This window comes from Nestor notabilis, unplaced genomic scaffold (genome assembly GCF_000696875.1).
Source record: "Nestor notabilis isolate BGI_N333 unplaced genomic scaffold, ASM69687v1 scaffold15231, whole genome shotgun sequence".
NCBI lineage: Eukaryota > Metazoa > Chordata > Aves > Psittaciformes > Psittacidae > Nestor > Nestor notabilis.
The window spans coordinates 1-13323 of NW_009913572.1; the positions used below are offsets into that span (position 1 = coordinate 1).

General features: G+C 40.5%; 1 protein-coding gene across 1 annotated transcript; it reads right to left on the bottom strand.

The window, feature by feature from the left end:
* Nucleotides 1-209: 209 nt before the first annotated feature.
* Nucleotides 210-12703, bottom strand: LOC104412520 (docking protein 5; the record flags this gene model as incomplete). The annotated part of the gene is made up of 4 exons (XM_010023260.1): nucleotides 210-403; nucleotides 1155-1274; nucleotides 1374-1488; nucleotides 12596-12703. Coding segments are annotated over 4 exons (537 nt in total), but the record flags the coding sequence as incomplete, so codon positions are not given.
* Between the last annotated feature and the right edge of the window lie 620 nt (nucleotides 12704-13323).

The following is a 13323-nucleotide window of genomic DNA, read 5'->3' on the forward strand; positions in this document are numbered from 1 at the left end:
ATATTTTAATATATAAATTATGTTTATAAATATATATTAATATATTATGAATATGTATTATTTATATATTCATAAACATAATTTATGTATTTTTAGCAGAGGGTACAGATTAACCTCTGTCTGAGGACAAGCTCTCATGTCCTTCAACACTCTGCAGAAGTGGTCTAGAGCACCTCTGAGGAAAGTAATGCAATGTAGTGAACACAGACCTACCTCCCAGCTTCAAATGTGAACCAAGAGGGGTCCCGTCCATAGCGCCGGAGGGCACTTAATGGCCAAGAGACGAGTTTTACTCTGGGATTCTGGATGTCCCAAAGACAGATATTCTCAAATGTTATCTGCAAGGTACATTCCCCATGCACATCTAAATTAGGGGATGGCATCAAATACACATTGAATCTCTCTGGGAGAAAAACAAAAGGTTAGTCTAAAATCCCTGCCCATTAAATGTGCAATTCATTAAAGGAATTTCCTGTTTTCCATATCTAAGATAAGATCTTATTTCCACTTAGAACAATTAATTCAAAAACAAAGACTCAGTTCCTTCCAGTAACCCAATAAACTTCATGTCTGGGGTAGTCAGAATGCTTCATTCATAGGACATCAAACATTTGTACATGCATTCAGACACTGAATAGAATGGCACCATCTTTAGCCTGATATTTGCAAACAGTTACTAAAATTGTGTGCATGAATAAATACATTGCAAATGCATTTCTGCATGTAATCAGTTCATTTACATAGGAAAGTGAAGCAGCCATGGGCTCAGGTTTTGCATGCAATTACTGTTATTGATTTGCTTTACAATGCTGCCAAAGAGCCCCAGTCACAGACTGAAACTGTTGTACAGACATCATACAAGAATACACAAAAAACGGATAGTCCCCGTCTTCAAGAGCAACTAACTTGTCTCAAAAAGGAAAGTGCTTCTCCAAAGTAATTCTTGTTACCTTACTTATTATCTCTGGTAGCAATTAAAAACACCCAGAAGCCAACAATAAAACCCAAAACAAAAACAACTCCCCACAAAACAGGAAGGAGGGCTTGGAACAAACCATTCTGCTCCATTTTACTTCTGATATTCATGAGCATAGTCCAAAAGACTTTAAAATAATGCAAATAAAGGTTTAAAAGGTCAATATTTATGTACTTACCACTCTGTTCCCTCTCTACTCCAGATGCCAGCAAGTCAGGCTCTCCAAGGCTAATGTCATTAATCCGCGTTTCAAGACACTCCATCTGCAGCACCTTGCACCACTCATCTGCTTCAAGTTCTGTATAAATGCCCAGAAAATCTGTGTGTAGGTATATAATACATTTATAATTTCACAATTAATGCTCCGTTTGCTAAGGTGCATTGCCATTTTACCCACCTGACTCACAAGCAAAGGTTTTTGATGTGTCATCATTAAAATAAATTCCAACTGCATGCTTCTTTGTGCTTTTTGGCATTCGTAATATATTCTTCACATTGTTGAGCTCTGTGACCTAAAAAAGCACAAGTTAGAGTTTTAATTAGGAGCTTGAAAAGATATATATCTATTATTGACTGGAGAAGGAGACAAAAGAATCATATCTAACAAAAAGCACAAAGAAGCATGCTTAGACAATCAACTTGAAGACCCTGGATGATGAAGCAGCCGCATTGTCCAGTTCTCTCATCTGTACATGAGCTTCACTGCAGCACCATCTGAGCAGGATTTTAGCCAAGAGGCAGATGGAATCAATGCTCACTCCAGTTTGAGAAATATTTATATGAAGAACATGAGATAAGACCAACCTGATGTAGCAGAAGCAAAGAGAGGTGAAGATAAAAACCTAAAGGATTCACCTGTTTGGAGGAGGAAGTCCAGTTCCAGTACAGCTTTCATCGTGGAGGACAAAACTGTAAGAATGGTGAAAAGCTGCTCTCTAAATTATTTTTTGATGGAAAGTTAAGGATTTGTTAAAATGGTCCACTTAAAAAAGCACAGTTTTAGTTATTAGAAAGCTTTTTAGCATTAAAGATTCACAGACTTGTAATCACAGATTTCTGTTGCTTGGCTGCCAAAAAATGATTGGAAAAACAGCTTTCATGCCAAAAAAATAAACATGTATCTGTTACCCTGCCATATACTTATAGCTTTAGTAAATACATACTATAGTTGCTTCAGGTTTTTAACATCCACTTTTCACCTTCACAACCATAAGTAACGCTCCTAAACTTGACCGAGGAGGAATTTTTCATTATTTAAACTCCTTTTAATATAAGGCTAATACCCAGAGAGGGAATCACGAAATTATATTCAGATATTCATTATCAGAAAATATTTCACTGATTCTTTAACATGGTTGAAGAGAGAGAAAGAGGGGAATTTAACAGAAATGTTCCCAAAGTTGTACAACCTAAAACTTGACTACATTGGTCTCCTTAGTTCTGTGGAATAGTCTCATATCAAACTGCATCAACTCTAAACAAAGAAATGCAGCAATTGTCTTACAAATAGGACTCAGGAAGTACAAAGAGTTACCAGTGTCGTAGGGCCTAGCAACAGAAACCACTCTTCTAAAGCATCTTGGGATCGCCAGCACAATCCCCTCCATCTCTCTGGCCCTTTGTCCTAAATCACTTTCTTCTTGGGGTCATTTTATTGCACATTCTCTGCCAGCAGGGAAGAATAGACAGCCAAACCCTGAAAAGGCAACCTTACTGTGAATGGAAGGAACAAAGAGCAGCTGGTGGGCAAAATAAAAACAAATAATAGATCCGATCTCTGGGAACTCATTTTAAGGGCAGTAGGTAGAAGAAAATGATGGAAGGAACATCCCATGGGGAACATGCCAAACCTTCTGCAAAAGGTTTGCAGAAACAGCCAAATTTAACTGCCAAATTTAGAGCTCAGGTTTTTATAGCCTCCAGGTTCAAGATTTTGTGAAGTCTCAAAACTGAAACTTCCTAATTGTGATTTAATTTTACATGAGCATTTTTTTATTCTTCCAGGAAATCCTGTGAAGCACATCCCTCAGTGCTAACAAGGCACCGACAAACTCAGTGTTAAGAATGACAAATCTGTCATAACCTATTCCCATCGTGCTCAGCACATGACAGGTCAAGCACAAATTGCCAGCTGCCAAGTTCAACTCTCATATATTTTTCTCATATGCCAAAAAAAGGATTCAAATGCAGGAAAGAAATGTTCATTCAGGACAGCAACTATCTTGACATTTATACTGAGCACATTTACATTTTCTGCAAGTGAATGTGCTAATGAAGTTTTATATCTACGAGTACAAAAGTTAGCTGAACATAGTCATACATTTTGGGAATGAATCATTTAGCTACCTAGGATTTGTCCTAACGGAAAGTTCATTTCTTAAGATCAGGCATGTGACACTCCTGTAGCTGGATATCCCAGTAACCGTCTCTAGCCTGGTGAATCCTGAGGATGCTGTGACAAGGCTCAGTGAGATTATGAAAGGTTCATACTAGTAAGGGAATAGTAAACTACTGGCTGAGTAAACACGCTGGCTTAGAGGGCAAAAGCACTTCCAGCAGTTAGGAGGCTCAGCAGTACCACCTAGTCAACTGTTGCCCATGGTGAGGGGTAGCACATGCTGTCTCAGCCCCGGGCAGGGAGATGTCCTACATGGCAATGAGTGAGGGAAAGGACACTTGACCATGTGGGATAGTGCCTGCTCCCACAGAGTGCTGGGAAAGAAAAAACAGCCAACCCACCCAAACAGCATCACCAATGACCCCATGTTCAAAGTCATGCACCTCCGGGGCAGATGGCAGCAGATGTTCATAATGCTGCCAGGAACACAAGAAAGACAAGACTAAAACATTTCTTTGCCTGCCTATACCAGGAAATTTGCTTTTCTTGCCTACACTAAAGGGGAGACATTCCTGATCACTATTTCTTCTACTATGACTCCAACCCTGTACACCTTACCTTCATCACTCCCAGCATCCCTAAGACCACGCTTTACCTCCCAAGTTGCTGCAAGCTGCAACTACTGCCCAATCTCCGTACATGAGCTCCTAGAGTCTCTGCATCCCTGGCACAGAGAATCCATCACCCATTTCCTCTCATTTCTATACTACTAGAAACATCCTGTACTTGCTAGTCTCTAGACTCAAGTCTCATCCCTGCCCACCCAGCATCTTCCAGCCTTGCACACTTTCTTAAGTGTCATATCCACATTGCAGCTCTAGGACTGCATCATCTCTGAACCCAGCCACAGGGACTGAGATTTACTCCTGCCAATATATCAGATAATTGCGGTCTCCTTCCAGTCCAGGGCTTCACATAAGAAGCAGCTGGTCGCTCCAACAAGATTTACCCAGCATAAAGTGTAGGTCAGAAGCCACAGACATGCTCTTTCTTTAGGTCTCCCAGTCAAGAAAAGTTTCTCCAAACGTTACACCCAGCAGCTCCATCCTGTGGCCCAGCACAGCAATCTCACTTCTCCCTCCAAGACAGAACAGTCACTTTTGCTGCAGCCACTTCAGTGGACCATTAGGGAGATGTGCAGAACTCAAGGTGTCCAGAAACGTGGTGGCTGGGTGACCAGACCTCATGACAGCAAAGCTCACTATCCTGCATTCCCCTTTAGAAACAACTGAACGTGAAAAAGGCACAAATACAACGGCATCATTGTTTTGAAACGGAGAATAGCAATTTTTTTTCCTTCTTATCATAAATTCTTCTCAAAAGCCAGTTAGTTACTGCAGTAAAGTACTTCTTTGTAATCCCAAATGCAGAGTAATATATTCCAATAGAGATTTTACAAGAATCAGCTCATGCTTGAAATCCCAAAGTTCAACACTGTGAACAGAAAAAATTGTTTTCATTTAAACATGCCTTCTCCTACATTTGCTTTTTATTACTGTACTCCCTCTAAGTATACTGTAGTACAAAGATGACAATGCAGATTACCCAAAACATTATTTGTCTCATCTATTGCCTTTGCAGTATTCATGGTGGCCTTTTTTGCCTTTCTGGGGTATCAACCAGCAGTTAATTCTCCTTAAGAGTGCAAACTCTCCTTAAGTCAACACAAGAGCAAAGGATGAAGATAGAGAGCACATGAGAGTGCCACTGACCTGAGCATTAGTGCAAGGGTGACTCAGACTAATGGAGTTTTCCTTAGGTGTACAGGAAAGGGAGGAAGGAAAAAGGGGTACAGAGATGTGGTGAACAATTTAATTATAAGAGGATTTTTCTTTAATATGTTTATCAAGCTCTATCCTGCATCCCTTCCTCATCACTTCACCCTACCTCCGAGAGCTATGTACTGGGAGAAGGGACAGGACAGAGTCCTAATATCAGTCCACAGCCTGCAGCACAGCAAGTCAGGTGCTTCCAGGAATCACCTTATGCCCTGTGTGAATGCACACAGACCGCACTGCACAGCACAGCAGCTGTGTGCCAAAAACACATCTGCCTTATGGCCTGGCCAAATAAAGTTGCAGGCGACTTCATCCCTTGGGCAATACCTTGAGGAAATACTGAAATCAAATAGCATCGTGTCATTAACTTCACTGGTCATCAAATCCTTTGCAACTCATGTTTTACCTCTGAACTGGGGGGGAGGGAAGGAAGGTATTTATATTTGGAGAAATGCTAGCTACAACATTTGGCAGCTCCTGGGCTATTCTGTGCTGCATTGACTGCTTGAGAGCTCTTGTATAATGGCATTTCACGGAGCATGGTCCGAAAGTCTCCACATCCATCTGAAGACTTCCTGATGGCATTTGCTTCTGTTGAGCAGTATAAGTTGACAGCAAAGCATTGCCCTTTGAAGGGTGACAGACAGGCAGCCCCCAATTCTGATCTCTGACCCAAGTCCAAATGTCTACGCTAGTATGCATATACTTAAGTCTCTTCCCAGATAGTTTCAGATAGATAGACAGTTTCAGATAGTTTCAGACCTAGCAGACACAAGGAGCTCAACAGATGGACAAAATCTGGCACTCTGGGACTGTTTCTGAAGTCAGGGGCACAAGTGCTAGTATGCAGAAGAGTCACCTGCATTCCATCCTTCAGCTCTTGCATATCTTCTGTCCTGGGCACAACCTCGTGACACCTGATTTTTATGTCTGGCAAATATACTCTCAATAAGCAGCAGCTCTCTCTTCCCTTTGGGGGCTGCACTGCTGAAGCTGCCCTCACCTTACAGAGGTTCAGAGGTTCTCCAGGGTGGTAACAGCCCCTTCTGGCAAGGCCAAACTATTCCTATTGCCAAGGCTCAACAGTGCACCTGTGATCCTGAGGGAGAAGATCTCTAATGATCACTTGATCTCTGACCTGCTGTATTACCCAGCAAGGTGTTTCAAAATGCCATCATTATCCCAGGTGCCTGAATAGCCTTCCTGTTGCTCACCCTTGTGTAACAGATGGTTCAGATTGTTTGGCACATATGTAATGAATTCACACTGACAAAATGGCAGGCTGCTAACATCCCCTCTGCCATGCTTTTGGAGAGGAGTCAGGAGCAGACACCAAACACCTACAAATATTTGAGGCTTAAGTTTTCTTTTTTTGCACTTTTTTTTTTAAAAAATAATTCTCCTCCTGCCAAGCTCTTGCAAAACAGTGGTTTCATGGTTGGTTTAACTGATGTATGATTTATTTATCTGAGATTAATAAGTAATGCACATTTATGAACTTAATTCTAAAAGTGTGGACAAACCACAAATATCAGACCTAAACCAGCATTAACAGAGAAATCACAAGAATGAGATTTTGTTCAGGGCTAAAGATGTCCCTTTGCATACTTCTCCCCTTTACTTTCAAGCCTTCTTTGTTAAGATGACAATCCATGTAATTGAAATACATTTCATCAGATTAAAAACTAAAATACTTGCAGAGCTGTGCGGCAAGAGAGTTCTGAACAAGGAACAGGGATTAATCGGTCATTTCCCTACTGACAGATAGGGACGGCAGACAGAGCTTCACCCTGACCGCTTACACTCAGGCAAAAATTCTTCCATCTCTCTCATTCCCTCCAAAAGAAGGCCAAACACACTGTGTACTAAAAATGGTCTTTGGCATTCAAACTATTGTTTGAATCCATATATAAATCTCACATATGGGTAGCCTTTCAGACTATAACACAAGGGAATGGATTTTCTACCTACATTCAGTGGTTGTTAAGTATCTTGTGTTTTAATCTTAATTTAGGGCTTCATGGTTCTGTCTGTCTTGGTTTTCTGGAAATTCCCCCCATGATGAGTACAGGTAGAACTCTTCCCAGGACACACCAGGGGAACAGCTGCTGCTGTTGCAGTTTCAGCCCAGTCCTGCTTATAAGATTTGCCTACATATATCCAAGGTACTAAGTATACATAACACACTACGATTTTAAATTGGTTTTTTAAATATTTCTTAAAATATTTAAATTTAATCTACAACCACGCCTGTATCTCCTTCAGTAGGAAAAATCTGCCAGTTTCCCCTTGTTTATCTACAGAAGGGCACACACTGACTTATTCAAATAAAGTAAAGCCAGGAACAACACCCAGATTTAGACATCCAGTATTTACCATCACTCTCGGGGCTGCTCCTTCACTCGCGGGATCAGTGGACCCATGCACAAGGTTTGTCCTTCCATAATGGAAGGGCACGCATCTGCCCCACAGACTTGCAAGGAGCCTTGCTGTATGACAGTATAGTGAAGATACCAAAATATCCTGACAAGTTACTTGAATTCTTTTAAAGCTTCAAAATAAATGTTTCATTCATACTAAGTGAGAGCATTCATTAAAATAAATGTTTAACAGATAGTTATTAGCAGAGTGGTCATACTTTAAACATATAATTTGCTACCAATACAGTTTTGCATTAGCAAGCCTGGAAAACAATTACAAATTACACAATTCAATTTTCTAAATGGATTATTCCGTAACTACACAGAAAGACTGTTTAAATTACTTCTGCTGTTTCAAGGCAAGATTAATACAAGCGGATTAAAACTTAGATCCCCTCAAGGAATCAGTATTTTCTTGTCAGCAGTGTGCAATTAGTTGGTTTTGTATTGGAATATTAAGGATTCTTCTGGCACACTGCAAAGTCAAAAGTCACTAGAAGAAATAAGAATTTCTTTCTTCTTCCAATACTATTTTGTTAAAGGATATGGTAATTTGTGGTTGATTATTTACATTTAACAAGTGAAAACTAAACACAGGTACCTGAAAGGCAACTCTGTGTAGGTTCTGTAGCCTGGATCCTAATTATTTTCTATCCACTGTGGGATCAGGTGAATTAAGTGGGCAATTTCCTTTGTGTATGTAAATTTCCAGTTCACTTCACAAGCTACAGATGACTGTTCTCAGATGACCTGTATTTTAGGACACTTTAACCTTTCGACTTGCTCAAATAGAGAACAAGATGAGAAAGGATTTAAAGGTCAATAATATATACATATGTAGTCTTTATTTCTTTTGTCGCTTTAAACTTTCAGTGGCAAGGATGTCAAAATGCAGCCCTGGTGCAGGGCTGTAGCAGAGGAAATATACATCAGGCATTCAAACGCAAACAAACTGGACCCCCCAGTATAAGAGAAATACCACCGAGACACCCCAGAGACACTGCTTGTGACCCAGATGTCAGGTGGGTAAAGGGGAGACCTTGACTGCATAAAGGTGTCAAGGAGATGATGCACAGTCCCAGACCACAGCAGCTCAGCTCCAGTAACTGGTACCACTGCAGTGCCAGCAGAACAGATGCTCTGGACAGCCCTTTTCCACTAATAAATTGAAGTAACATTTGCACTGTAATTCATCACAGAAAGAAAAAACGCAACAAAATGAAACAATTCAACACTTCAGTGCAGGAGGCAGGTGCTATTGCAAAATTAGCTCCATTCATCTTAATTTTTCTAAGTTTTACCATGAAGTCAACCCTTCCTGAGACTGATGGGATGAGTGGGGGCTCCTCAGTTTTCTGGATTTGATGCTGCTTTCAACAGTGTTTGAGAACCACCTCAGAATGATGCAGGTAGTTAACAACCGTGTTTCTGAAACACTGGTAACCTGTAAGTGAGGTTTTCCTCTAACAGTATCATCTGTCAGACTGAACTGCATTCACCTTTAGATTCATTAGCACAGGCTTATGACACAGTGACATTTGACATATTAACAGGACTGGCTGGGCTTCTCATTTGTAGGATTAACTTTATTGTCGGCAGCAGCGAGACGCAGCCTTCTGTCCAGGAGTGACAGAATTGGAATGCTCACAGAAAAGCCTCCACACACCATCAAGCTGTTATTAGAACAGCTGCTGATGCTGTTGCATATCAAGACAACAGCAATGACTATCCTAGACCTTTGGATGATGTCTTGAGCACCAAAGTCCCATTAATATTATATATCAAACAAGGTGACAAGTAGACTTAGTTGAAGGTTGCCATATCAAGTTGTTTGTTGGGGTTTATTAATAATTAACTATGCTTTTTATAAGAACCAGTTCAACTACAGAGCTGCATAGAGCAGCAGAGACATGTTCTTTTTCAGCACCTCATATTTAATACTGTTAGAAGCTGCATCATTCACCACCTTAAAATTTCACACATTTACAAAGCCTACTAAAAAAAGGAACTCTGTTTTTTCCACCTGTGCTCTTTGTAAGTTAACGCATTTTAGCCAGAAAATGCTATTTAATATTCATTAGCTTTCATTTCAGCAAGGTTCATTAAAAATGAACAGGATCCGTCAGCCTGTATAGCTGATGACTACAACTAGAGGACAGCCTCATTTACCATCACAGGGAAAAAACAGGGATACTGCAGAGCCCCATTGTCAAACAGCAGCACTGTGTGAGAACCCACTGTCCTGGGCAATCACACTGTACTTGGTTAGCACTGCTTCTTTACAGAGCGGCAAAGAGGAGTGATAAATGTGGAGAACAAAGGCTGATGGCAGTCTTCCAGGGCAGCTCTCACGAGGCCATCCAGCCTGTCTGCACCCCAGTGGCTCTCAGCAAGTGCATCCACAGCATCCAGTTCCCATGCTGGGAAGGGAGATGTCCATTTTAACAGGACTGCAGGTTTCCTGGCAGAAACCTCCATGTTGTATCCCATAATTTGGGTCTACATTCCAGGGACCTGAAGCAGGCGGAAGTCTAGGGGAAGGGCTCAGGCTGATTGGAGCTGGCAGTCTAGCTCAACAGGTCCAAGACACCAAAAAGCAATAGAAGCTCAGATGGATCATCTCAGGTATATTCCACTTAAGACTCATAAGACTCAGACCCTAAGGCACCTCATCTGCTCTCACCCCCCTCCCCTCACCAAAGGAAACTTAGGAAATAATAATCTTTCAGTTCACTCCAGTGCTTTCAGGAGGACACAATGCATTTAAATCTGGTTTACTCCTCCAAAAGGTAAAAATTTCTTCCCCTCAAGACATGAGGATTTAGGCCGTCATCTTGCTTGAAAGAACCCTTAGATTTGGCCAAGGTCTGATAACAACCACATAAAATATGTGTGCAAGATGTCTTACTGCTATGATATTTCTCAAACCCCAGTCAAAACTAGGATTTGCTTTAATGCCTTTATTAATATTACAGCTCTGATTACATACAGTTACAGCTTTCAAAAGCAGAAAGCATAAATTTGCAGCTACTAAACAGTTAATTCCCATTAACTGATACGGGAGTTTGATCATTGTTTATTCCTGTCACATAAGCTACCAGAGAAATCCAGAAACTAAATTTATAGAAGAAGCAATAGCTTAAAATTAACTGTTAACTATAGACTAAGCTTGACTTATAACTGAAAATCCCTCCAAGGTAACAAGGCTTTCTATGGTGCATTAGTCTGCAGACCCAGAGCCTCATGGTTTAAGCCCAGCCAGTAATTCAGAACCAAGCAACCACTCACTCACTCCCCTCCTTCTGCCCCCCTGCTCCCAGAGGGATGGGGAAGAGACTGAATGTAAATCCCATGGGTTGAGATAAGAACAGTCCAGTAACTAAGGTATAATACAAAACCACTACTACTACCACCACCAGTAATAATAAGGGAAATAATAAGGGGAGAGATTATAAAACTAAAAGGGGAAAAGGAAAAGAATAACAATAAACACAAGTGATGCACAATACAATTGGTCACCACCCGCCGACCGATACCCAGCCCGACCCAAGCAGCGATCTGGGCCTTCCGGGTGACTCCCCCCAGTTTCTATACTGGGCATGACGTGCTGTGGTATGGAATAGCCCTTTGGCTAGTTTGTCTCTGCGCCTTCCCAGCTTCCTGTGCCCCCACTCACTGGCAGAGCATGCGACTGAGAAAGTCCTTGGTCAGAGTAAACATTACTGAGCAACAACTAAAACCATCCGTGTTATCAGCGTTGTTCCCAGACTGAAGTCGAAAACACAGCACTGCACCAGCTACTAAGAAAGAGAAAAATAACTATTACAGCTGAACAGGACACAGGTAGGAAACGGCTGTTGGGTTACATATGTGATAAATAAATGCTAATCCGCAGAACTTCTTGAAAGAAGAGAAAAAGTCCAGCCTCATTAGTTTGCTCTTGGATTTCATATTCATTACCTAATGTGAACTTCAAGACACTGTGTGCTGCTAATACATTGCATTAATACAATGGAAGAAATACAGATTTGCATCAATAATTGACAGAGCCATACTACTATAAATGCAGCATTTCACACAAAGATGGAAATTGTCTTATACACACCCTCACACACATCAGATGAAAAAAATACATCTCTCATTACTTTTGAAAGTTATTCACTGTAAATCTGAATGAACTATTTCTGGGCATGACTTACTACAAATAGCCACAGGTTTTATGACCAATCCATTACAAATTACATGGCATGCAAACAGACAAGTCTGAATTCACATTTGGTATTCCCTCAAGATTTCCTCCTAAATGTATGTCAAAGTGAGTAAGCGTGGATCAGCCTCAAGCTGAGCTCTGCTCACTGACTCCTAGGAATTAAGCACATAGTTCCTAATCTTCTAATATATTAAGCTTCTGCCAACAATGATTCCGAGTTAAAAGGTTTCTTATTTTCACCTCCATGCCCACAAGAATTACACATGTAAATTCTCAGATGAATACGAAATGTGCACATAACTCCAGAGAAGTGATTAGAGGGGAAAACTTCAATCTTTTAATACTTGTGAATTTAGCAAAGGTTTTCACACCATCATTGCAAGAAAAATTTGCATGTTGGCCTTCACCTCTGTAGCTGTCTACTGTCTTCCCACAGATGCAATATCCTAGTCAAATGGGAACCTCTACATACCCAGCTTTTTGAATTCACATGTTATTTTGGGTGATTTTTACTCTAATTATGAAGAATAGGAGTCACTGCAAGTATTTCAGACCTGATTTTAAAGGGCTGAGAAGAAGGACATCTTCTTTTAAAATAAAGTCATTTTCCATCAGCTTACCAAGATGTTTGCTACAAAACAGAAAACAGAACACTTTGCCTCCACTGAATGAAGGAACATAAAAGTGGGTTTAGAACCTTGATAGTAAAAATATTCCAGGTTTCAGGCAAATTAATACACGTCAACTTCAGATTTTACTCTTGATTGTACATTACAAAACAAAATTGCGAAAAGAAACAACCTTGTGTCTTACCTTGTGATAGCATCTAAAGTAAGCAGCTCGTTCATCTGAGAATTTCTCCAGCCGCTTTGGCCCTTTGCTTGAAGCTTTTTTGAACACTAACCAGCATCTCTGGTAAATCTAGAAACACAAGAGAGTAAACTTGGCGTCTCCAATGACTTGAATATCACTAATATTCACATAGATGTTAAACTCATAAATGAGCTGTTGCACTGGCGCTACAATTAGTGACTCTCGGTAGCTTAGGCAAAACGTAAAATCAAGCTAATGGATACTTATTATTTCTTTTGAATTACGACACAATCTAAATTCTAAAGACAGTACATGAATGCATGAAAGGTGCTAGGAAGAAAGAACTGTAATTATGCTTGCAAATGCAAGGCTTTCTAGGAACAGCTTTGTAAAAATAAGTGACAGACTTTTCCACATGGATTTATTATAGGTTCCAGTCTTGCATGTTTCAGATGGACACGAAGAAAGCTTGAGCAGAGAGGTAGGAATAGATCTTCCATCACACAAGTATGAGAGATAATCTATGTAAGGATAAACGAGGATACACATAAGGGAGAAAGAACTGAATTACTGGGTAGCAAGAAAGATCATTTAACTGTAGAACCCAGGACCATTCTGACAACTAGCATTTTGCTTTCAAAGTCCAGTTGAATTTAAATTCAAGTCACTTGTGGCAGACTCTGTGCACAGTAGATAAAAAACCTTCTTTACATCTACAGCATTAAGCA